This window comes from Schistocerca gregaria, chromosome 1 (genome assembly GCF_023897955.1).
Source record: "Schistocerca gregaria isolate iqSchGreg1 chromosome 1, iqSchGreg1.2, whole genome shotgun sequence".
In the NCBI taxonomy this organism is placed as follows: Eukaryota; Metazoa; Arthropoda; class Insecta; order Orthoptera; family Acrididae; genus Schistocerca; species Schistocerca gregaria.
The window spans coordinates 591,732,551-591,758,028 of record NC_064920.1 but is presented as its reverse complement, the minus strand read 5'-3'; the positions used below and the strand labels follow the sequence as shown (position 1 = coordinate 591,758,028).

The window sequence follows — 25,478 nt, the reverse complement described above, 5'->3', positions numbered from 1 at the left end:
TATGTTAACTAAACAAAAATAAGAATATAAACAAGTTAAAAATGTCTAACATAATGCTGTTTTACAGTGCTTACTTATTACAACTGGTTTTGGTCACTGGCTATTCCCCAGATAAGAATGAATACAATCACAGCATCACAAGTCATACATGTCTTCATGTGTATGGCATGATTTGTGATTGTATTCTTTCTTATCTGGAGGACATACAGTGACTGAAACCAGCCATAATACATAAATATTACAATTCAGCATTGTCTCATGAATTTTTCCAAGTCTATATATGCTGTTAACTGACACCTGGTATAAAAGTTCAAATTAAACAAGAATATTGAGTCAACTGGGAACTCATGTGTGTAATCTATACAAAAATTTTCTTGTGCTTTTATTTATACAATGAACAGATGGTGCCAGTCTGCTATTATTAAGTACTGTATCAAGACTTTCCTCATTCAGTTGTGAAATGTAATACTGGAAATTGAAGGTACATGGACATTAAGAATGTCATAACTTTTCAAAATATTTTTATTGTAATGATTAGCAAACATGATTGTCATTCTAAAAGCCTTAAGAGAGACTGGGTTCTGGTCCATTGTCACAGTCCAAAGGAGGATGTGTGTCACCAGCATCCATCTACACCTGCTATTGCCACATTCAACACTATGTAACCAGCAGAATCAGTGGAAAAAGCCTCTAGTCTTATGCTCTACTCAGTATATGGACACTGTCTCCAGTATCATTGCAACAAGAGTCTTTTAATTGAAGATATTTTATTACTTCAAAGTGGGTTTGCAAATGAATTATCAGTATTTTGAGCAAGTACTTTTGGCCAATGTTCTCCATATATGAGAACAGCCATCTTTGGTGTAAGTCTGATTTTACTAATCACAACTTACTTCCAAATAAGACACATAAATGAATAGTCAATACAGTACTGTGAATGTTTGTTGAATAACTCACATGCCTGTGCTGGAGAATGCTGTTTTTAAGTTTGACTGGAATATAGCCAGTGCACCAGTAAGCTGACAGTCCAGTCACTGAAAACATAATGGTCTATTCAACAGTGATCGAGTGCAGTCTTGCTTTAGACAGGCAGGTAAATCAGTGTACAAGCCAAATGTTGTTGACAGGTAACAACAAAGTTCAAATCACAGTCCAGGAGCAAACCATATAGTGCAGGAACATTGTCAATAGATACACTGGAGAACTGGCATTAATATTAGTTGGTCAAAAAGTCAGAGTTTGGTGGTCTCTGGCAACCTTTAAATCTGTCACAAGTGTTTTTGCCTCACGACCCATTGCTGGCAGCTATATCCTTCTGCGCTGCACCTAGTGACTTTGCTGGATTTATGCATAATCATTAAGTGATCCATCAATGAGTCTGATGGGATTACAAGACTTGATTATGTAAGAGTTGCTGGTGCTGGGTCAGACAATATGGTGATACACAATATAGATTGAGATCAGGTGTAAAACAACCTTCTCTATGGGTCCCAGTATGAATTTCAGCAAAAAAAAAAAAAAAAAAAGAGGTGGGGGGGGGACTCATTACACAAAATCCAACAACATATGCTATAAGAACCATGGGTAGAAGTAGTCAGATGTATGTGGTACTTCATCACCTTTGAATAGTTCTGTACTACACAGATGCTTACTAAAGAAAATAAGTGGGTAGGAGACAGTGATCTGTTACTGGGTTTAAAACTTCTTCTTACCCTGAATGGATAACCATGCAGAGATACAGGAGTAATTTCAGGTAGAGCCTAAGAAAAGAATGGTATCAGAATGACTGTTCCTTGTTGTATCTTAAAGACATACCAAGTAGTGCCAGTTGCATTCTCTGTCTTTGTGAATGATGTAGTCATCTATGAGGAACTGTTATCCAATGAAAATTGTGGTGAATCCCAATCAGATTTCCAGAGAAATATAAAGTTATGCATTTCACCTAAGATTAACATGTAGTAGCCTTTAAAAGCAGAATTAATGAGTCATAACTGCAGTCAGTCTAGTAAAGAAAAAATGATAAACAACATATGAGGTTTGGAACTTAAATAGTGGCAACTATTTATTCACAACTGATACAAAAGAGTTACATGTTTGCACCTGTTACTGTCCTTCAGAGCAGTCACCAGCATTGTGTAAAACCTGTTGCCAGCAATGTGGAAGGCATAGTATTCCATTAGCAGAGCCTGTTCTGTTGATGGTTCAAATGGAGCGGTATAAAGTTATACTGATTCTCATGTAGGACTGTGATGGTGTTATCCTAATGCATTATATTCCTTCATGGCAGACCATCAATGCACAGTATTACTGTTTGGTTTTGGAGCATCACCTGCGACCAGCTTTGCGAAAGAAGCAGCGACACTTTCTGTGCAATCCAGCCATCATTTTGCACAACAATGTGCAGGCGCATACAGCACAAGCTGTGGCTGCTCTGTTCGGTTGTTGGGACTGGGAAGTACTGTACTATGCACCATACTCCCTGGACTAAGTCCTTGTAACTTTGATTTGATTCTGAAGATGAAGGAATCACTTCGTGGCATTCGCTTCAGAACTGTTCCAGAGATTTGACAGGCAGCAGACCGCTCCATTCGTACCATCAACAGATCAGGCTCTGCTAACGGTATCCACATCACTGGCAATGGGATATGCACAAATCTGGTGACTACTTTGAACATGTCCAAACATGTAACTCTTTTGTATCAGTTGTGAATAAATAGTTACCCCTATTTAAGTTCCAACCCTCGAAGCTGTAATAATGTAGAGGAGTATGGAGTGAAATGATCATGTATGTTGAACTGTGGCTAACAGGAATGAGAGGCTTTAATTTATTAGTAGGATATTGGGAAACTATTGATTGTCCATAAAAGATATCACTTACAAAACACATGTACAGCTTATAATGGTGTACTTGTTCCTGTGTATGGCATCTATGTCAAGTTAGACCAACAGATGGCATCAAGTATGTATGAAGAGAGGGAACATACTTACAAGCACACTTGTTTAGCTCATGAGGGACAGTAACATAAATGCTGAAAAATCTCAGTTGACAGATATTTGAAGAAAGATATATAATATATTGCAAAAATCAGCTTAGGACATTCCAAATGCTAATTTTCATAGAGGACCCAATGAATATTCTTTTTGCCTTTATGTATTTTTCCCATGGACTGTTTTTTAAGATAAAATTAGACTAATATGAACACTTGTATCAAGATATAAGTAGTCATTTCTTCAGTGCACCATATATGAATAGAACTAGCAGAAATCTTAGAAATGATGGGAAAAGTACTTTCTACCATGTATTTCATAGTGATTCACACAGCTATACTAAATGTGCAGAACTAACTGAATGTGATGTGGAAGAAGATATATCATGTAGAAACAGGTTTCATGTTTTGTTTTACATGTATTTTCATGATTTAGATTGTGAAATAATAGTTCCTTTTCTTCATTTTTTGTTGCATTAGGTGAGTACCAGGAGGTTACAGGAGTTTCTTTCCCTTCCAGAAACAGGCAGTGGTTTTCACAATCATCAACATTATATTGAATCTAAAACTGTTTTTAAGAATTTTGACAACAGAAACATCACCAATAAAGGATATACAATGATGCCTGCCAGCAGTAAAAATGTATGTATATATCATACAGTTCACAGGTTTCACTGTCAGTTTGCCAGTAATGCAAACATTTTTTCATTTCCTTAATTTATTTCATGCATTTCATGTGGGGCAGTAGTGGAGCATTTCTTTTCATTTAAATACTAATGTAAGTAGTCATCAAGAAAGTAGATAAATTAAAAGGCACCATAAATATTTTATATTAATTTAACTATCCATCCATTTCAAACACTTTTGCCAGTGCAAGAGGTGAGATTTCATTGCTGTCAATAGGTACATTAAGGAAAATATTTAATACACACACAGCATAGTTAGAGATGGTTGTTTATGTTTGATGTCAATGTGCAGAAACCACTAAACCGATGGCAGGTGACATCACTAGCAGTGGAGGATATATAAAGCTTGTCAGTGTGTCAGTGAGAAGGGGGGGGGGGGGGGGGCTCTAGAAAACAGTGCAGTCACTGAGTCACTGACATAATCGGAAAATGGAGATATTTATCTGGGGTTGGCTAAGTTTATAAAATGTTTGGGTACCAATGTGGTTAAAAGATACTGTGCATGCCAAAATGTCACTATCCAAAACCCACGCTAAGTCAACTGTAGTGCGACAAGGGCAATAGATGACAGGTGTGAATGATGGCTGCAGAGGCGTGAACAGGCAAAATGACATGCACCTGTTGAGAAACTGGCCATCTGGATGAACTAAGAGGCTACCAACAGTGTCTCCTTAATGACTGTTCAGCAACTGTCGCTGTTTAATGGCCTCCATAGCAAGCACTTCGTTCTTACACCTATGCTAATTGTTGTTCATCAGCAATGAAGACTGGAATTTGCATGCCAGTACGATAACTAGAAATGCACTGAGTGGTGACAGGTGGTCTTTTTCAGATGAATCACATTTTATGCTCCATTGGACATATGGCCATTGGCGTGAACGGCATGAAAAGTGTGAAAGCAAACACCCTGCAACCAGGAGGGAGTGTTATGATCTGGAGAATGTTTTCATGGCATCCCCTGGCTGATCTTGTCATTTTGGGAGGCACAATAGATCAAACTAATTATGCCTCTACCCTTGGAGGCCTTGGAGTTGGTTTTTCCTTGGCACAAAGACATCTGCCAACAAGACAATCCAATGTGTCACACAGCTTGCAGTGGACTTGCGTGTTTTGAAGAGCACCAGGATGAGTTCACTGTACTCATTTGGCCACCAAATGCCCAAGATTGAAACCCAATCAAGAACTTGTGGGACCACCTCGTTCGGGCTGTTCATGCCATGGATCTTCATCCTAGAAACCTATAGCAGTCGCCTATGTCTCTGGAGTCACCATAGCATCACATCCCTCTTGGTGCTTTCCACAACCTCAGTTTTAAAAATATTTTTTGTTTTATAAGCAGCTCATCTTACTTCTTAAAATAGTCTCCTTTCTGTCAAATTCTGTAAAATAATGATTGAGTGCAACTATCATTTCCTCATATGATGAAAATTTTGTCCCAGCAAGCCAAAGTTTCAATTTAAGGAAACAGGGCGATATCTGTTGGGGCTAGGTCTGGTGAATAGGTTGGATGAGGAAACAATTCAAAGCCCACTGCATGCACCTTCACCACTGTTATCACTGATAGTGCATTATGCTTGTAAAATAGCACTTTGTTGTGTGCCAACCTTGGCCTTTTTTCAGCCGGTGCAAGATTGAAATGATCCAACAGTGAAGCATAATAAGGTCCAGTTATCATTCTGTCTTTTTCCAAGTATTCTACGAGGATTATTCCTCTAGACTCTAGTGTCTGATAATGGATACAGGTTTCATCAACAGTCACAAATCAGTGCAATAAAGTCTAGTGGATTGCAATTACATGTCACTAGACATTCTGTTGGTATATTGTGCTGGATGCTGGTTGACTGTGAGCAATTGTGACACCCACCTGACACGCAGCTTTTTCATAGTAAATTCTCTTTGTAGAATATTATGGACTCACTAAGCTAAGATGCCTACAGTCTCAGCAATTGCATGAATTTTTATTCATTGCTCATCCAAAGGACTCACCATTGTGAATAATGTATTTGTCAAATAACTGAATCCATTATTGGAATCATTTTTTTTATTCATCTGCAATGATAATAGTTTCTCACTAATTTCTTTCTTGTTTGCTTTTATGTAATTAAATCAATGACCTGCTCCTCTTCATGTGCAGAAGCAGGAAGCAGTCACATGGAGCTGTTCAGGTTGGTAGGGTGTGTGAGCCATGGGAGTCATGCTGTTTTAGGCCAAAAACTAGCACATGAGATTCAGAGTGGGCAACTTGTCTGGAAAATCTGGAACATTAGTAGTTATCAGAAAAACTGCAATTACTGGAAAAGTTCAGTAGATCCCAAGGAATTGTGACAGACTCAGAAAATTCTGAGAGACTACAGGGGGAGCTGAACTGTTCATTGATGAGAAGAAATATTCTGAGTTATTTTGTTGTGAAACACTTTGAAATTCTGTTCCAAGAAATTGGCTCTGTACCTGTGTAAGGAGAAGGTGAAGAAGGATATTAAACTGATGTGGTGTTTGTTTATTGTTCATGGCAAACTAAAATGTAGTTACTGACTTGGGGAATCTCTGTTATTATCCATTGGTTCTTGGGCTTCAGGTCCATTTTCAATTGCAGGGTTGTGTACGTGATGAAGCATAACATGAATGTGAGGATTTTTCATACAGCTGTGGATACATCACACATAAGAACATTGTTTACTCAGATTAGGTGGTACTGGATGTAATCTGCATTACCAAAAATCTGGATAATCCAGAAATGTTCTACTAAATATAAAATTTAATATGCACTACAGTATACAAACATTTTACTGTGACACTAACAAGAAAAACATTTTTCTCACTTAAACTATACTTACTGTAGTCTACAGACATTTATTTACTGACATAATGTCTACATTTCTTTTGTTTCAAACTTCTGTGGCATCTGAGAGCAGCATGATAATGAGATGTTTTACTAACTTGTTACCAGCAGATGTTCTAGGTAAACCAATAGTTTTTCCAGCCATTGTCTCTGCAAGATGCATTATTTATTCCCCTGAAACATCACCTTCATTGTCCACTTCACCATAACAGTAAGTAACAGGAAGAAATACAAATTTACTCATTGGTTGTCATACTGTAACCAGCATCACTATCATTCTGCAACCAGGCATCTGTGTTGTCAGGTTTGCTAACATTTCAAGGAGTTCAGAGATATTGATAACTTCACAAACTTCAGCAGTGGACTCACAAACAGCAGGCCATACTGTTTTTGTGTCTACAGAATCAGTAGTTCAGTAACTAGGTCTCAAGAAGATGCACCCATAAAAACCAAATTTTAGATATTTACTGATCACTTACTTACCAACCCAGGCTGGCTGTGAAGTTAGTATTGCCATCGGGTACCTTGCTGTTTAAGTTTAGTGCCTTTTTCTGAAAGACTGCACCAGGTTCTGGAACACCATGTTCTGGAACACCATGTTCTTTTTTCTCAATGAGCCAAACAAATAATGCTTCATCTAGTGTTTCATTTCTTGCTATCCTATTGTACCATGGAGCTGCAAACTGTCTTTAATTATCAATTTGAAGCAGAAGTCTTCAATTTATTTTTGATTCTTCTTTCTGTCTGACTCAGGTGATTTTCTAAACCATATTCTGCTGGTATGTTTTTCAGCATTTCTCCTTTGTTTACTCTGTTTAGCACTTTCAAATTTTTGCCCATCAAAACAGCCACTTTCTTTCATTTCAAAGTCATTTCACTCATTGCACTCAAAACACGGGAACAAAAGAACAATATTGGTACAGCAGTTATTAAACAGTGATTTAGCTCATATAATATAAGTTTATTTTAACATTGTTTAATTAAACAAAGATTATACTGTGATTTTGCTCATATATGTTTACCTTGGTAACATAAAGATAGTTATCCTTTACATATGTATAAAGTACACCACACATCTGTTCATGTTATGGAAATCAGTACACCCACTTGAGGGCTAATTTTGTTGCAAAGTAGTACTCTGCTGCCTTTCTCATTATGTCATGCTTCAAGTTAAAAATGACCTTAGGGTCAAAAGAATATGGTTTGAAACATGAGTCTCATTGTTCATTTTATTGTTATTACAGTCCAGTGACAACAGTTTGAATTGTGTTGTTGTAAGGATTATCGTATGCTTGAGGTCATCACAAAATGACACAGCATGGCCTGGGATGGTGGCAAAGGAATATGCAGGGGCTAGAAAACCTTATACCTTACTGGTACAGAATTGTTGATAAAATTCTAAGTACTAGCTGTAGTTTGAATAATTGCTAATAAGTGATGTGACAATTAAAAAAATAATAATTTGCACCCAGGATAACTAGTAAAGTAAATCTTCCTCTCACATATGACAGAAATTGTTTCGGGGAAATTGGGAATTTCAATTGGGGAAAACCAGGCATCTCAGGTAAATCTTTTGATGAAACCCTGAGATGCATGTGTGAGTAGCATTGTCACGGGGTGAAAGCAGCACTTCATTTGCCAAAGATTGGGTCGTTTTGGACATATACTGCTACTCAATCTTCTCAGAGTCTAATATCTAGTTTCAGCAGTAAAATGGTTTTCTCATCAATGCAAATGGAATTCACAGTGGAAAATACCCTTTCTACAACAGCATTTGTGCCTGGTACATGAAGTGCCTATACTTTAAGTGTATGGAATACAACTCACCATCTCTTATCTGTTTCCCAATTAGCTATTTTCCATTCGTCAAGGTTCTTAGATACAAAGTTGTTCATGCATCCTACCTCATCAAATAATACACCTTCACCTGTCTGAAATGTTGTACCTGAATCTACTGTCTAAAGAAATTTCAGACAGAATGAAATTTTCACTCTCCAGCACAGTGTGTGCTGATATGAACTTCCTGGCAGATAAAACTGTGTGTCAGTCTGAGACTCAAACTTGGGACTTTTGCCTTTTGCCGGCAAGTGCTCTATGATCTGAGCTACCCAAACATGACTCATGCCCCATCCTTACAGCTTTACTTCCACCAGTACCTCATCTCCTACCTTCCAAACTTCACAGATGCTCTCCAGTGAACCTTGCAGAACAAGCACTCCTGGAAGGAAGGATATTGTGGAGACATGGCTTAGCTACAGCCCAAGAAATAGAAATTTTTAGTGTTACTCAATGGAATGATTTTAGAGGTTGAAATGGAGAAATCACAAAAGTGTCATAAAATAAATTGGCAATTGTCTTGTGCTTTGACTGAGTGAAAATACCTTCCTTTTTCAAGTTAATTAAAATGGAAATAAATGAAGTTTGAAATTTACTAAATTTCATGTTATTGATGTTTTCTTTAAACAGCTCTAACTTCTCAGTTGGTTCTGTAGCTGAAATTGTGGCTCTTTCCAACTTTTGGCTTGAATTTGAAAACATTTTCAATTGGCTTTGTGTGAAATGAAGCTGAAGAAGTGACTGTGGGTTCCCAAAAACTGTTTCAGCATGTAGAACACCTATCTTGAGACAGAAAATAAGATTTAAAAGGTTCACACATATCAGTAACTCTTGTAGCTCATGGCAACATTAACAACTATCTAGTTTTAATACCATGTAGAACTTGTATTCAGTATAAACAAAATCCCAGAATGATTTCAGTTTCTCCACACTAACACACACACACACACACACACACACACACACACACACACACACACTGTGTAATGTGAAAATATTGAAAAATTTTATGCAACATTCTTTCTATGTCAATGGAAAAGAATGTCTGATCTCCGTAAGTTTATAATAATAAAGTTATTGGTTTGTCAGCTGATTCCAAACAATAGTTTTTTAATTTAAAAAAATAAGATTTTTTTTCCTTTTTCACAAGTAAGGGCTTAGGAGTATGCCTTACCCTTCTCTTATGGAGCCCAAATTACAGATCAGTCATAATTTTGTACAATGGAGCCAAACTATGGGGTAATCTAATGAAAAAAACAAACCTGAAAAATACGAGCCACACTACTATGCAGCTTCACTGTGCCAGCTGAATAAACAGACTGTAACTGTGTGTGTATGTGTGTGTGTGTGTGTGTGTGTGAGAGAGAGAGAGAGAGAGAGAGAGAGAGAGAGAGAGAGAGAGAGAGAGAGTATAGTATAGCTTGTTAACGTATTTGTATGAAAGTTAGCAAAATTTTCATTCTTTTTCATCTACTTGTTGGTGTCTCAACAGTTCTACTATTCGATGAGTTCTTTCCTTGATTCTTAAAGTATTTACACCTGTCATAACCTCCCATACCATATTAATTATATTTGTTTATTCCAAGATATAACAGCTGTAACTAATTTTGTAATTGATAACAAGACTCAGTCACAGTGGTAGTCCTTCCATACTTAGTAGTAACTGACAAATAATTATAGTTGTTTTCTGGCTGTAAGAGACTCAGATGGTGTTATTAAAGGGTATGTGTGCCCTTTAGTGAAATATATTACAGAGGGTATAGTTTTATGTGTCAAGAAAATATGCCAGTACCTCACTTTATCCATATATGAAATACTGTAGTTCTTCACATGACAGTTTTTGTTTATTAAAAAATATTTATTTTATGATAAATATTTCAGCATTTTTGAAAAAGATGCCAAAATGGACCACTGACTATATTACAATTTATTTTTGGTGATGGCATTTATATGAGTTTATGCCAACTTAATTCTCTCTTATCTTTTAGATTTGTTAACATGGAGCTCAATTTTGCAGCATTGTTCTGTCTTAAAATAGCCTGAAATAAACCACCAATTCAAATTATGTTTATCAGTGCATTTTCAAAAAGCATTTATCACAAACATTTGACCAGCTTAAAAATTTGGCTTAGCAGTTTATTTTCTTATTTTGAATACCTGTCTTTTAATTTTCCTGGAAGATTTTTCATCTACTACACTCCATAAAAATTTTCACACAAACACTCACTTTATTAAAAGTAAGAACTGCTTTTGAATAAAAATTCAAATACAGGTAAACATCACACTTAAACTGAGAGAAGAATATTCTGACAGTGTGTTCAGCTTGCACGATATTCCTGAAAGTAAAGAGTGGCAACATACTGATGAGGAAGATGGCACAGATGATAATGAGGATGAAGAAGATGATAATGCTGATGATGTGAATGAAGATGCTGTTAGAAAAACAGACAATAAAGAGAGTGTTGTCAGTGGAGACTTTTCTAATAGTGAAACAGATACAGTTGTTTCTGTAAGAAATGGTGTTTTTTCATGGAGTGAGCAGTCAAGACTTAATACCCTTACATTAACAGATGTTACTATTCCAAAAGGTAATTTGAATTATTACTCAGTTGTAACTTAATACACTATTATTATGTTATGAAAACTATTTGTAATCCCTGCAGTAATTTGAAATTAATTATTCTGTGTAGAAATTTCATATGTTTATTTATTTTGTTCATTCATTGATATATACATCACCTTCCATACATTCTGTCATGAAGCAGAGTCTTCAGGGATGTGGAATAATTCAAGTTTTACATTAACACTTGAAATCAACCTACCACTGCTGTCTGCTTCTGTTAATAACATTAACAACAAATTATGGGTAGTGCTAACTTGCTTAAACCAATAATTAAGGTAATTACTTCTAGATTACTTTATATATGTACTAGAAAACTTGGGAATGCTTCACAAATGCTAAATAGGCATGGGAATTGGAAATACATCCTAATGTCCTTCTCCTCTCTCTTTCAGTCTATCTCCTCCTCCCCCTCTCTTTGGCCATCTCCTTCTCCTGCTCCTCCCCCCTCTCTCCATCTCCTCCTTACCCTTGTCTTTGTACATCTCCTCCTCCTCACTACTGTCTCTCCATCTCCTCCCCCATCCCTCTCCATCTCCTCCTCCCCCACTCTCCATCCATCTCCTTTTTCTCCCTCTCTACATCCCATTTCCTCTCTTCTGTACAACTTCTCTTCCTCGTCCGCTCTGTGAACTTGAGCCTCACTTATTGTTACTGTAAATGAAATTTCTGTTGGGAATTGAAATCGCGTAAAAGAATGAGTAAATTGGCTGGGATCATGTGTATGTAGAGTTTTGTTGAGAGACCTCTTCAGCTGCTGGATTTGTGAGTACAGAAGCTGAATGATAGTATTTCACTTAGTTTTAATCTGCAAATGGATAGGATGACAAAGTTTTGGGTGATTCAGTTTCTGTAGCAGTACTCTAATCATAAGCCAATAAACCAAAACTACAACTTCCCTGTTTTCTGTTAAAACAACTGTGAGATAGAAAACAAAACAACACACTGTTGTGTATACAATGTTTGTTTAAAATTATGTATAAGAAGAAGGAATGTATATGGGAGAAACAATCTGTCTATTGTTTTAATGCTCTATTATCATAGTTAAAACTGATGGTGACAAAGAAAGTGAAACCACACATTATCACAGCCCATCATTTTTTTTTCACAGTCAGTTTTAACAGAAAATCTGTACATTGTTGTCTAAAAAACTATATATATGTCTGTCTGAATATGTATTAGAATACTGTGTACAATTTTGAGATAAAATGGTCAAGAGTTTTTCAGAATATTTGCCAACAACATTTCCCTGTCATGTTCTACATATTTTAAAAAATCATTAGTCTATGTCCATCCAAAAGTTAATTAGAGCATCATGTTCAACTCTGAAGAAAATCAGTCAAGAGCTTTTTGAGATTTTTAGTAATAATGTTTCCCATTTATACATATTTATTAGAGGATTGTATAAAAATTTGAAGTAAGTTGGTCAAGTACTTTTTTATGACTTTTGGTAACAACACTAAACAACTACTTGTCTTTATATAGTAGTGTAGATGAATTATACCCAAATCCATATTTAGATTCAAGGATTGAAAAATTCTATTAGCTGCATGGTCATGTATTATTCTGGTCTTCAGTCTGAAGACTGGTTTGATATGGCTCTCCATGCTACTCTATCCTGTGCAAGCCTCTTCACTTCATCTTATCTCATTCTACAATCCCCACCCCCACAATTCCCACCAGTACTACATTGGTGATCCCTTGATATCTCAGAATGTGTCCTATCAAACCATCACCGAGCAAGGCGGTGCAGTGGTAAGGCACTGGACTCACATTCGGGAGGATGATGGTTCAATCCCGCGTCCGGCCACCCTGATTTAGGTTTTCCGTGATTTCCCTAAATCACTGCAGGCAAATGCCGGGATGGTTCGTCTGAAAGGGCATGGCCGACTTCCTTCCCCATCCTTCCGTACACCAATGAGACCAATGACCACGCTGTCTGGTCTCCTTCCCCAAGCAAACCAACCAACCAACCTATCAAACCATCCATTCTTCTAGTCAGATTGTGCCACAAATTTCTTTTCTCTCCAGTTCTATTCAGTACCTCCTCATTAGTTATGTGATGTATCCGTCTAATCTTCAGCATTCTTCTGTGACACCACACTGCAAAAGCTTCTATTCTCTACTCATCTAAACTGTTTATCATCCATGTTTCACTAACATACATGGGTGCACTCAATACAATCTCTTTCAGGAAAGACTTACTAGCACTTAAATCTATATTTGATGTGTATGAATTGTATGTATTTACCTACATTTTATATCTTCTCTACTTTGGCCATCATTAGTTATTTTATTGCCCAAATAGCAAAACTCCTCTACTACTACAAGTGTCTTGTTTCCTAATCTAATTCCCTTAGCATTGTCTGATTTAATCTGACTACATTTCATTATCTTTGTTTCACTTTTGTTGATGTTCATCTTATATCCTCCTTTCAAGAAACTGTCCATTCTGTTCAACTCTTCTTCCAAGTCTTTTGCTGTCTCTGTCAGAATTACATTGTCATCTGCAAACCTCAAAGTTTTTATTTATGCTCCCTGAATTTCAATTGCTACTCCAAATTTTTCTTTGGTTTCCTTTACTGCTTGCTCATTGTACAGACTGAAGAAGAGCAGGGATAGGCTGCAACCATGTTCCACTCCCATCTCAAGCACTGTCTCCCTTTTATGGTCCTCGACTCTTTATTACTGCTGTATGGTTTCCGTAAAAGTTGTAAATAGCCTTTTGCTTCTTGTATTTTATCCATGCTACCTTCAGAATTTCAAAGAGGGTATTTCAGTCAACTTTGTAAAAAGCTTTCTCTAAGTCTACAAACACTGTAAATATATGTTTTCATTTCCTTAAGTTATCTTCTAAGAGAAGTCATAGGATCAGTATTGTCTCGCGTGTTCCTACACTTCTTCAGAATCCAAATTGATCATCTTCTACTGATTTTTCCATCCTTCTGTAAAGAATTCATGTTAGTATTTTGGAACCTGGTGGTTTTCAAACCTGTCAACACCTGCTTCCTTTGGAATTGGAATTATTATATACTTCTTTAAGTCTAAGGATATTTTGCCTGTCTCATACCTCTTGCACACCAGATGGAAGAGTTGTGCCACGGCTGGCTCTCCCACGGCTATCAGTAGTTCTGACGGAAAGTCATCTGTTCTTCTTGAAGTGTCAAGTCTCCTGTGTCACCTTCATCTGTAGCCTGCAAGTTCATCTTCCTTGTATAGGCTCTCTATATAATTCTTCCACCTTTGAACTTTCTCTTCTTTGCGAAGTACTAGTTTTTCATCTGAGCTTTTGATTTTCATACAGCTGCTTCTCTTTTCTCCAAAGGCTTCTTTAATTTTCCTGTAAGTGGTCTCTAACTTTTCCCCAATGATATATGCTACTAAATCCTTACATTTTGCCTCTAGCCATTCCTGCTTAGCCATTTTGCACTTCCTGTCAATCTCATTTTGTAGATGTTTGTATTCCCCGTTTGCTTCACCTGCTTCGTTTACTGTATTTTTGTATTTTCTCCTTTCATCCATTAAATTCTGTATCTCCTGTGTTATCCAAGGATTTCTCCTTGACCTTGTCTTTTTACCTATTTGATACTCTGCTGCCTTTACTGTTTCATCTCTCAAAGCTACCCATTCATCTTCTACTGTATTCCTTCCCCCTGTTCTTGTAAATTGTGGCCTAAAACTCCCTCTGAAACTCTCAGCAACTTCTGGTTCTTTCAACTTATCTGGGTCCCACCTCCTTAATTTCCTACCTCTTTGCAATTTCTTCACTTTTAATCTACAATAAATTGTGGTTAGAGTCCACGTCTGCCCCTAGAAATGCTGTACAATTTAGAATCTAGTTCCTAAATCTCTGTATTACCATTACATAATCAATCTGAAATTGTATGTAGTCTTCTTTCATTGTTCGTAAACCATGTGGTAGCAATGATTAAATTACAACATCTGTTCAAAAAATTCCAGAACATTATCTACAAAATTTGTCTATGCTTACCTTTTACACATTTTGCACGGTCTCCTTTGAAATACTGTCCTCCACAATTGGTACACCATTCACAATGGCATTTCCATTTCCAGAAGCAGTATTTGATGCCTCTTGCTTGATTGGATGGATTGCCATATGCAAATTTTCTTTTATCTTGTCTATCATTGCAAATCTTCACCTTTTCAACAGGGTTTTCAATTTTGAAAATAAAAAAGTCCACAGGGGCCAGCTCTGGAGAGCGTAGAGGATGAGACAGCTTTTGTGCATGTATTTGTGGGTGCTTTATCATGATTCAAGAGCCATGAATTGCCTCACACATTTCAGGCCATTTCCTCCTCACATTTTCTTACAGGCATCGCAACACATACCTGTAGTACCATCAACTAACAGTTTATCTCTGTGGCATGAATTAATGATGAACTAATCCTTCAAAGTCAAAGAAAACTATCAACATGGCTTTGACATTTGACCTGACCTGATGAGCTTTTTCTGGCCTTGGAGAACCCATTGTGAAGGTTGAACCTTGGTCTCAACATCATAACCAAAGACCCATGTCTCTTCACCACCTATGCACCACCTATCATTCTCTTAAGTAATATCTCATTTGCGCAATCCAGAATCTCTTCACAGATTGCAAGGCGAGGGTCTTTCTGGTCTTGACTCATGAGCCATGGGACAACAAACTTGGCAGTAGCTTGACGCATTCTGAGATGCTGTGTCAGGATTGCATGACATGATCCAACTGAAATGTTACAGTTTTGTACAATCTCTCAGACATTTAGTCTTTGATTGGGACTCACAATTTCATTGACATTCCTGACAAGAGTTTATCAGAAGACATTGAAGGGTGCCCTGAAAAAGAGCCATCCTTAACTTCTGTCAAGCCATTTTTAAACTGTGTGTACCACTGAGCGTGGCTTAAAGAACTCATTGCTGTAGGCTTCCTGAATTATTTGGTGATTCTCTGCAAAGGTTTGCTTGAGTTATATGCAAAATTTAAAGCAGACGCATTGGTCCTCTAACTCTAACATATCAAAATTCACAAACTGTGCGAAACAATGTTCTAGTTAATATGGCACTGAACAATGAGTAACAGACATACAAATATGTAATTTCTGGCAGTTGCACATTAAATAAATGCATGTGCAGCAATGCCAACTGCATTCTGCTCCAACACATCATTGCCATGAAATTTACTGAACAGGCCTTGTATGCTCTGTGCAAAATTCTACTAGGCAACTTCCTGTTTTATTGACTTGTGCTTTGATGGGGATGAAGTGATGATGATTAGGATAACACAAGACCCAGTCCCTGAGCGGAGAAAATCTCCGGCCCAGCTGGGAATCAAACCTGGGCCCTTAGGATTGACATTATGTCTCACTGACCCCTCAGCTACTGGGGATGGACATAGTGGAGATGAAGATGGAAAGAAAGAGGGGGAGGAGGATATGGTCAGAGGGAGGGTGAAGGGAGGTAGGAAGATACGGTCAGAGAGGTGGAGATGAACAGACAGAGAGGGAGGAGGGGTTGGCAGATGGAGGTGGGAGGATGAGGTGGGCAGACAGAGGAAGAGGTGGTCCCAAAGAAGGGGATGAGGAGATGTGTTCAACATAAGTGTTGAACCCAAATGTGAGCAAAGCTGTGGGAAAAAGACTAGTCTACTATAAATAGAACTTGGTATTTACAAATGCAGGTAACAAATATCTTTGGTAAAGAAAATCAGGTAAATAGCAACTTTGTATATGTAACTGTAGGCTTTCCTGGCATAAACTATTGATGAAGGTTTCTCGGGTCTCCAGCCGGGTGGTAGCATTGATATCTCGTGATGTTTCGGGAAGTGTCATACTACCCATCTTTGCCAGATAAATGATCCACTAAAATATTTATTTTACTTTTGGCTCACAATAAAATGTAAAATAAATATTAGTGTGGAATATTGATATTTTGTTTTTCAGTTCCTCTGGGTACTGGTGGAATATTCCTTAAATTTAATACAAATATATTTAAAATGCTTTTTTCAACCTGTATGCAATACTTTGTATTGAAAAATTTGCTTTTCTATGTATAACTGGTTCTCATTTTCCATTTCTTACTGTCAATCTTTTTGGCATTTCTGCCATTTTCTCCTCATTCTATTCTTTGATATCTTATGACTTGAGCATCTGTAGATGAAGGAACATTTTTTTGTTTTCCATGTTGCATAATCTTTTGCCATCCCATGCTATTTTCTTTAAAATAATTTTATGTGATTCAGTGGTATGGCGCAAGTCTTTCAATTGGATGTTGCTTTGGTAATTTGTGTGTGTCACTAATCTACCCCAGTAATCCTACTGGAGATGGGATATACCATTTGATGTAAATTCCAGTCCACACATTCCTGCCATATGTTCACAGGTGAAGGCTAGGATAATGTCAGACTGAATTTTATGTGCCTCTTGGGTCTTACTCTTTAGATACACTGGAGTTTTAATTTCAGCAGTTATATTCAGTGTTACTTGTGTTTTTTACTCTTTGCCTGTTCTGTGTCTCTTCCATGAGCCTTGGAAGTATCTTGAGGTAGGAAACCTTGGAGGTTGTTGGTGTCAATTCTTTTATCTTCATGTCAGCATTAACCATGAGTTTGTTTTTATAAATTTAATACGTAGTATTTAGTTGTCTGCTTGTAGTATATAGTTTTGTTTTTTCATGTTTTAAATTACTTACAGAAATATACAATGTTTGATGCTTAACAGGAAAACTGACTGTCATTGTTGGAACAGTTGGAAGTGGAAAATCTTCTCTGCTCTCAGCGATACTTGGCGAGATGCATGCCATCAATGGAAAAGTGTCGTGGACCAGGTAAATTTTTATTTAAACTTAGTGTTGAATGACAAATTGGAAGTAAATTTATAAGGAACAGTTGAATTCATTTTTCTACAATTTAGGTTAGTGCCTGCTAAGACACACTGAATGCCTCAAACAAAACGGTTCATTGACATACAGTCAACATGGATTTAGAAAACATCATTCCTGTGAAACACAACTAGCTCTTTATTCACATGAAGTGTTGAGTGCTACTGAAAAGGGGTATCTGATCGATTCTGTATTTCTGTATTTCCAGAAGGCTTTTGACGCTGTACCACACAAGTGGCTTATAGTGAAATTGTGTGCTTATGGAATATTGTCTCAGTTATGTGACTGGATTTGTGACTGTCAGACAGGTCACAGTTCATAGTAACTGACAGAAAGTCATCGAGTAAAACAGAAGTTATTTCTGGTGTTCCCCAAGGTAGTGTTATAGGCCCTTTGCTGTTCCTTATCTATATAAACGATTTGAGAGACAATCTGAGCAACCGTCTTAGGTTGTTTGCAGATGACGCTGTTGTTTATTGACTAATAAAGTCATCAGAAGATCAAAACATATTGGAGAATGATTTAGAAAAGATATCTGAATGGTGTAAAAATTGGCAGTTCACCCAAAATAACGAAAAGGGTGAGGTCATCCACATGACTACTAAAAGGAATCTATTAAACTTCAGTTACACGATAAATCAGTCCAATATAAAGGCCATAAATGTAACTAAATGCCTAGGAATTACAATTATGAACAATTTAAATTGGAAGGAACACATAGAAAATGTTGTGGGGAAGGCTAACCAAAGACTGTGTTTTATTGGCAGGACACTTAGAAAAAGTAACAGTTCTACTAAGGAGACTGCATACACTACACTTGTCCATCCTCTTTTAGAATACTGCTTCATGGCGTGGGATTCTTACCAGATAGGACTGATGGAGTAAATCGAAAAAGTGCAGAGAAGAGCAGCATGTTTTGTATTATCATGAAGGGAGAGAGTGCCACTGAAATGAGACAGGATTTGGGCTGGACATCATTAAAAGAAAGGCATTTTTTGTTGTGACAGAATCTTCTCATAAAAGTTTCAATCACCAACTTTCTCTCCGAATGTGAAAATATTTTGTTGACTGTGACCTACATAGGGAGAAACAATCATCACGATAAAATAACAGAAATCAGATCTTGTATAGAAAGTTATAGGTGTTTGTTCTTTCAACGCACTATATGAGATTGGAATAATAGAGAATTTTGAAGGTGGTTCAATGAACCCTCTGCCAGGCACTTGAATGTGATTTGCAGAGTATCCATATAGAAAGAGATTCTGGTCATATGTGAAGTATGTTAGCAACAAGAAGCCACCAATGCCTTCTCTGTGCGATAGCAATTGAGATACTAGTATTACATAGTATCTTTACTTCATTATTTGCAGAATGATTATGCAGAGAAATTAAATGTGTTCTTGTTGGGATTATAACTTTGAATTGCACCACTAGAGTAAATAAAATACAGAAAATAGGAGAAGTATAAAAAAAGCTACATGGATTGGTTTTCTGCAGAAAAGTCAGATACTTAGATCATCAAGTGTGTAATGGCCACACACATAATGATATGTTGGGCCACTTTTGCAGGCAAAACAAGTGGTATTTATTGTTGAACAGATTCTATAAGGATTTAGTATGTGAGCAAAAGATAGAGGTCATTATCATCCCATACACAGGGCACTTGTTCCCTGTAAATTATGATGTGGGGATTTGTGGTTTCTGAGATCGCTTTCAGCAATGTCATGAATATTTGCAATGGATCTGGTGCCCTACAAATTTGAGGACATGTTATGAAATTATCACTATACTTCTCATTGCCCTTTGGAATGTTTTAACTTTGTGGCATGTACAATGATATGGCTTCATGATATGGCAACAATCCATACCCATGTGAAAAGAGATCAGGCTTGGGCACAAATTGTCATTGATGTAATATACAGAATGTCAAACTTGCAAAGTGCTCTCTGAAATAACTACAGATCTCGTCCAGGCTAATGTAATCCATAATACAATATTGGCACCATCAGTATATATCCAACCCACAATGTATGAGTCAAAGAGTGATTCTGTTGGAGGCAGCATACCTTGACAAAAATGTTGTGTAATTTAACAAGAAGCTTGGATCATCAGAGGTTTGCATTATTCTGATGTTAAAGCTAATGTTCCAATGGCCATCCTAGTCAGCTTACAGTTATGTTGGATAGTTGTCGAATGAACGGTGAGCTCTGAAATCCTTGTTCCTTCTACACCATTGTACGTTGCTGTCATTCCACTACAGATTGCCAATAGTTCTGCATTACAGAAGAGCTTCACTCACCCACATGGGGAAATATTAATGCTGATCCTATACCAATATACCCATTCCTACCAACTGAACCATCAGAGGAGCATAAATGAAAGTGATATGAGAGCAAGAATGGAATTTGGATGAGGAGAAGGAAGAAGAAGATGACTGGAGCAAGGAAGGGGTAGGAAAGTATTGGCAAGATAAAATGGAGATGACAGAAGCTTATCAGCAGCAGAAGCACAATTGAAAATAGTGCATTATTAATGGCAACAAACATAGGGGGCAGAGTTTGAAAGTGCGCACTTGTATGTGGGTGTGTGTGTGTGTGTGTGTGTGTGTGTGTGTGTGTGTGTGAGAGAGAGAGAGAGAGAGAGAGAGAGAGAGAGAGAGAGAGAGAAGCAGAGAGAGAGAGAGAGAGAGAGAGAGAGAGAGAGAGAGAGAGAGAGACAGGGTAGAAGATTAGAATAAGAAAATTATGAGAACAATGTGAATGGAGAGCGACAAGAGAAAATGGAGGTTAGTGAAATGGAGATGGCAGGGGGAAAGCTAAGATTGGGACCAGGGGAGGCTAAAGAGATTGTGGGAATGAAACGTATTGTGGAGGAAATTTTCTACCTTGCAAACACCCAGAAGATAGGAAAGGAGAGGCAGTGCATGCTTCTTGGGTTGCTAAATCTACATTTCATTTTGAAAACAAAGATTCCAAGACTTACCAAGCGGGAAAGCGCCGGTAGATAGGCACAATGAATAAAACACACACACACATACATTTCATTTTGGGAATACCTGCCTTAAAATTGGTGTACCTTATGGATATATGGCTGCTGAAATAAGACCATGTTTTTGTCTATGTATGTATGTATGTTCCTCTGAATACACTACAATCGTAATATCACTGTACTTTTAATTGTCTATACTCTACAGGGTAGAAGGCATTCAAAGTGATAGTAATTAATTCTGGTAAGACTTTTAATATTTCATGTTATCAAATTCAGTACTCGTACTCTAAAATGCTCTCTTGTCATCAAGTCATATTGTATAGTTTCTATCAATATGCAGCTTGATACAATAGGTTTGCTGATGATCACCACAGTACCTAAAAATTCTACATGTAATCAGATGTATGTGACTGGGCAGGATATCACTAGAACGGCATTCTTCAGAAGCTTACTTTAAACACTAAAACTTCACAATAATCAATATTTAATATCTTTGGTGCATTGTTCATGGCACAACTGATTGTTGAAATTATGAACATACATAACCCCTCAGTCCTGCCACCCCCACCCAGTCCACACTTCCATGCCATCTTCATGCCATGCACCTCACCGGCTCCAGTACCAGTGTGTCACATGATTAGCCTGTGCACCTCACAGTCCTCCCTCCCAGTTCTTTCCTGCTCATCTGCTGTCTTCCTTTAAGCCAAAGCTACCCATTTCCAAACTTCTTGCTTTCTGCCTTTCTCCCTCTACTCCCACTTGCCATAACCCCCACCCCAGTACACCTCCCGAACTGCAATCTCGATACTGAAAACTCATACAAACTCAATATGTAACTCAAAGAAATATGTTTCTCTCCTTGCACACCTCATTCTCCTAATAATGCTATACTCAGCAAATGTTACTCAATTACCTATTATTGTTCTGCATACACTCGAACTATGTATCCAATTTATGTCATGCTTACATTCATACTAGCTTGTATCTACAAAAATGCAGTGGTCTCGACTACAGTGCCAGTAATGCTGATTGTTGCAAAGCAGCATTTTTATTTTACTAGACTCACAAAATGCATAAAGAGCTGGTGCTATAAGAGGAATTCCAAGTGATATGGGTACTGGATTGCCTTTAGAAATCATGAATGTTGTCCTGGGAGATAACTTTGGATGGAAGCCAAACATGTTTATTTTACTCAGTTGTTTCATATTAGAATGATGTGAAAGTCTTGATACAGATTTTAAGACAACCAGGAAACATTGTGCTAAATGATTAACTTACTGGACACTAATTTTAAGAATAAAAAATAATAAAAACAATCAACAGCAAAAACAACATGCCCAGATGAGTGCCAGAAGTTGTAAATGTAGTGTTATGTTGTAATCACACTTACTTTAGAAACAGAATATTGCCACATCATCCACCCACTTCATGAATGTAGCTTTGGTTGAACTGTTCTGTATTTGTTTCTGCACTAAGTTACTTAATCTTAATGACTACCTGTGACCCATGTGCTTTCCATATGTCAGAAAGTATAGGCAGCCCCAAACACACTTAATCCTGCAGGTAACTGGTACTGCTAATGAACAAAACCTTTAGGTGCAATCCTCTTGCAGATACAAAGTGGATTAATCTAACAACTAAAACTCCATTAGCTTTAATTTTGGAAATGGCACTGACAGAGGAGAATAAAATATCAAGGTGATATACATAAGAAAAATCATGGAGAATCTTGCAATTAAATACCAGAAAATATTCTGTCATATGAGCAATGAAGCTTGGGAGGGTATAGACCTTCTTAAAGAAGAGTCCGAGTCCTTTGAAAGCTAAGTTAGAACTTTCTTTTCAGTGAAATGCTCCTGTTACCAAAGTAAAAGTTAAAGTAACATTACTATTATGAATATTATTGTTAAAACTACTCCACATACTGAATTCTGATAATGGCACTAACTTATGTATTTTTATCCTTTCAGTGGCACAACCATTGCTTACTCTTCACAGAAGCCTTGGTTGTTAAATGCAACAGTAAGAGAAAATATTCTCTTTGGGCAACCATACAGACCACGAAGATACCAGAAAGTTATATCTGCTTGTGCTCTAGAGCCAGATATTGACTTACTTCCTGGCAAGGACTTGACTGAAATTGGAGAGAAGGGAATTACTCTCTCTGGAGGACAGAAGCAAAGAATAGCTGTAGCACGAGCTTTATATTGTAAGGCACATGTTGTCATTTTGGTGAGTGGCTCTTTTCTATTGATGACTGCATGTGTTTTCTATCATTTAGTGGGAATTTTATTGATGGAGTATAATTGGTGCTTACCTGTGATAACAGGAGGAACAATTTAAAAAAATATATATTATTATGAGAAAACACTTATGCAGAATGCTTAATCCTAACTACAAAACCGAGCAAGGTTGTGCAGTGGTTAGCACACTGGACTTGCATTCGGGAGGACAATGGTTCAATCCCGTGTCCAGCCATCGAAGTATACCTGTTACTTTAAACTGATGTGTTGACCTTTTTTGGTTTCTCTGTGTTTCAAACCTGGAAAATAAGGTAAAGCATGATCTCTTGACATGACAAAAACAATATGGGTCATTTTAAACACTGGAAAAATGGGAAGAGAAGCTACTGGAAATTTGGAGAGGTTGTTGCGTGGAAGGAACTGACAAACTATTTTGGTAACTTACATTTGTATTTTTAACACCATAATCATGACAGATTGTCTTACTCTCATCTGCATGCAACAAATGGAAACAAAAACAGCTTTCACTATTCACAGGCGACCCATAGTATTACATAGAATGTAGAAAATTGTGCAGCTGTAAAAATATTTGATGACATCCATTATGAATTATAGAAAGATTTTAAAAAATCAGCTTCAAAAACAAAGTGAAATTATTTCTGAGTTACAATTTCTTGTATTCTGCAAATGAATTTCTTAGTAGATAATATTCCTGTGTTGGCGTGTTTCATTTGTATCTAGCTTAAAATTAATGTAATAGCCTTTCGTGTAAATGGTCTGTGTGTAGCAATATTTTCACTGAGATTATACATGGTATTTGTGAGCCCATTGACACATTCAAGATCATAGTGGAACTTTACAGACTGCACAGAACAGAAGCAGAAAATGAATTAAGCAGGCCAGTTTTGCGCTCGGACCCATTACCCATCCCATTACAAATGGTCTCACCCTAGTCTACACACAGTCAGCAGGCACATTGTTTACTTCTATCTTTTACCCATACTGTATTTCTATGAACTTCTCAAGGAAACAGAAAAAAATCAGAAAAAGTGGATACTATGATTTCCAAACAAACTTATATTTTGAATGTATTGGTCAAAATGTATGAGAGATGAAATCCAGACTTAAATCTTTCCAAAGATTCTCTGGATTAACTGCATGGAGACTGAAGGAAAAGAGCTACTTGATAATACTGATGGTCTCTGGTCACTTCTGTTTATTGTTTCTATTATGTAAAATTATATAACCATATAAAAAAAGTTTTCAACCACCTGCATATCTGCAAAACAGTTTAGAGTTAGATCCACAAGTAGCAGGGAGTGGGAGAAACTTATGAAATAAGTTTCATATAAAATACAAAAAACAAAACTGACCAAAATAACAGATTATATTATAGGTCAAAAGTGCATGTCTTTGCAGATCTGTGAAATTAAAACTTTTTGCTCAGTAACATCCAATGCTGTTTTGCTCCAATCCATAGACTGTAACATACTTAGATCCTCCTTGGTATGCTGTACACAAAGATAAATGTGGCACTTTTTGGAGGAAACAGGGAAGACTGCATTCATCCAGGCAATATGCAACCACTGGCACACAAACAATCTGTCCTCTAGGTGAATGAGACACTCCTATTCAAGGCTACCTCACTCTTAGTTAGCACACCCCACACATACACATACAACCCTCCCACACTATCTCCCAAGGTCACTGAAATAATGCACTTTACATTTTATATGGCACAGAATTCCTCCCCCCCCCCCCTTCCCCACCCCACATGAACCATAGACCTTGTCGTTGGTGGGGAGGCTGGCATGAATCAGTGATACAGATAGCCATACCGTAGGTGCAATCACAATGGAGGGGTATCTGTTGAGAGACTAGACAAACATGTGGCTCCTGAAGAAGGGCAGCAGCCTTTTCAGTAGTTGCAGGAGCAACAGTCTGGATGGATGATTGATTGATCTGGCCTTGTAACACTAACCAAAGTGGCCTTGCTGTGCTGGTACTGTGAACGGCTGAAAGCAAGGGGAAACTACAGCTGTAATTTTTCACGAGGTCATGCAGCTTTACTGTATGGTTAAATGATGATGGCGTCCTCTTGGGTAAAATATTCCGGAGGTAAGATAGTCCCCCATCTGGATCTCCGGGCAGGGACTACTCAAGAGGACGTCGTTATCAGGAGAAAGAAAACTGGTGTTCTACAGATCGGAGCATGGAATGTCAGATCCCTTAATCGGGCAGATAGGTTAGAAAATGTAAAAAGGGAAATGTATAGGTTAAAGTTAGATATATTGGGAATTAGTGAAGTTTGGTGGCAGGAGGAACAAGACTTTTGGTTGGGTGTATACGGGGTTATAAATACAAAATCAAATAGGGGTAATGCAGGAGTAGGTTTAATAATGAAT

At 37.4% G+C, this 25,478-nt stretch overlaps 1 protein-coding gene across 2 annotated transcripts in view; it reads left to right on the top strand.

The window, feature by feature from the left end:
• The window catches only part of LOC126357744 (ATP-binding cassette sub-family C member Sur), a 546,341-nt gene that overhangs the window by 353,687 nt on the left and 167,176 nt on the right, over window positions 1-25,478 (top strand). For both annotated transcript variants that reach the window (XM_050007483.1, XM_050007484.1), the window contains 4 exons: window positions 3,468-3,629; window positions 10,621-10,936; window positions 17,683-17,788; window positions 22,801-23,062. In XM_050007483.1, coding sequence (XP_049863440.1) covers window positions 3,468-3,629; window positions 10,621-10,936; window positions 17,683-17,788; window positions 22,801-23,062 — 846 coding nt within the window. The remainder of the gene's footprint in view (window positions 1-3,467; window positions 3,630-10,620; window positions 10,937-17,682; window positions 17,789-22,800; window positions 23,063-25,478) is intronic.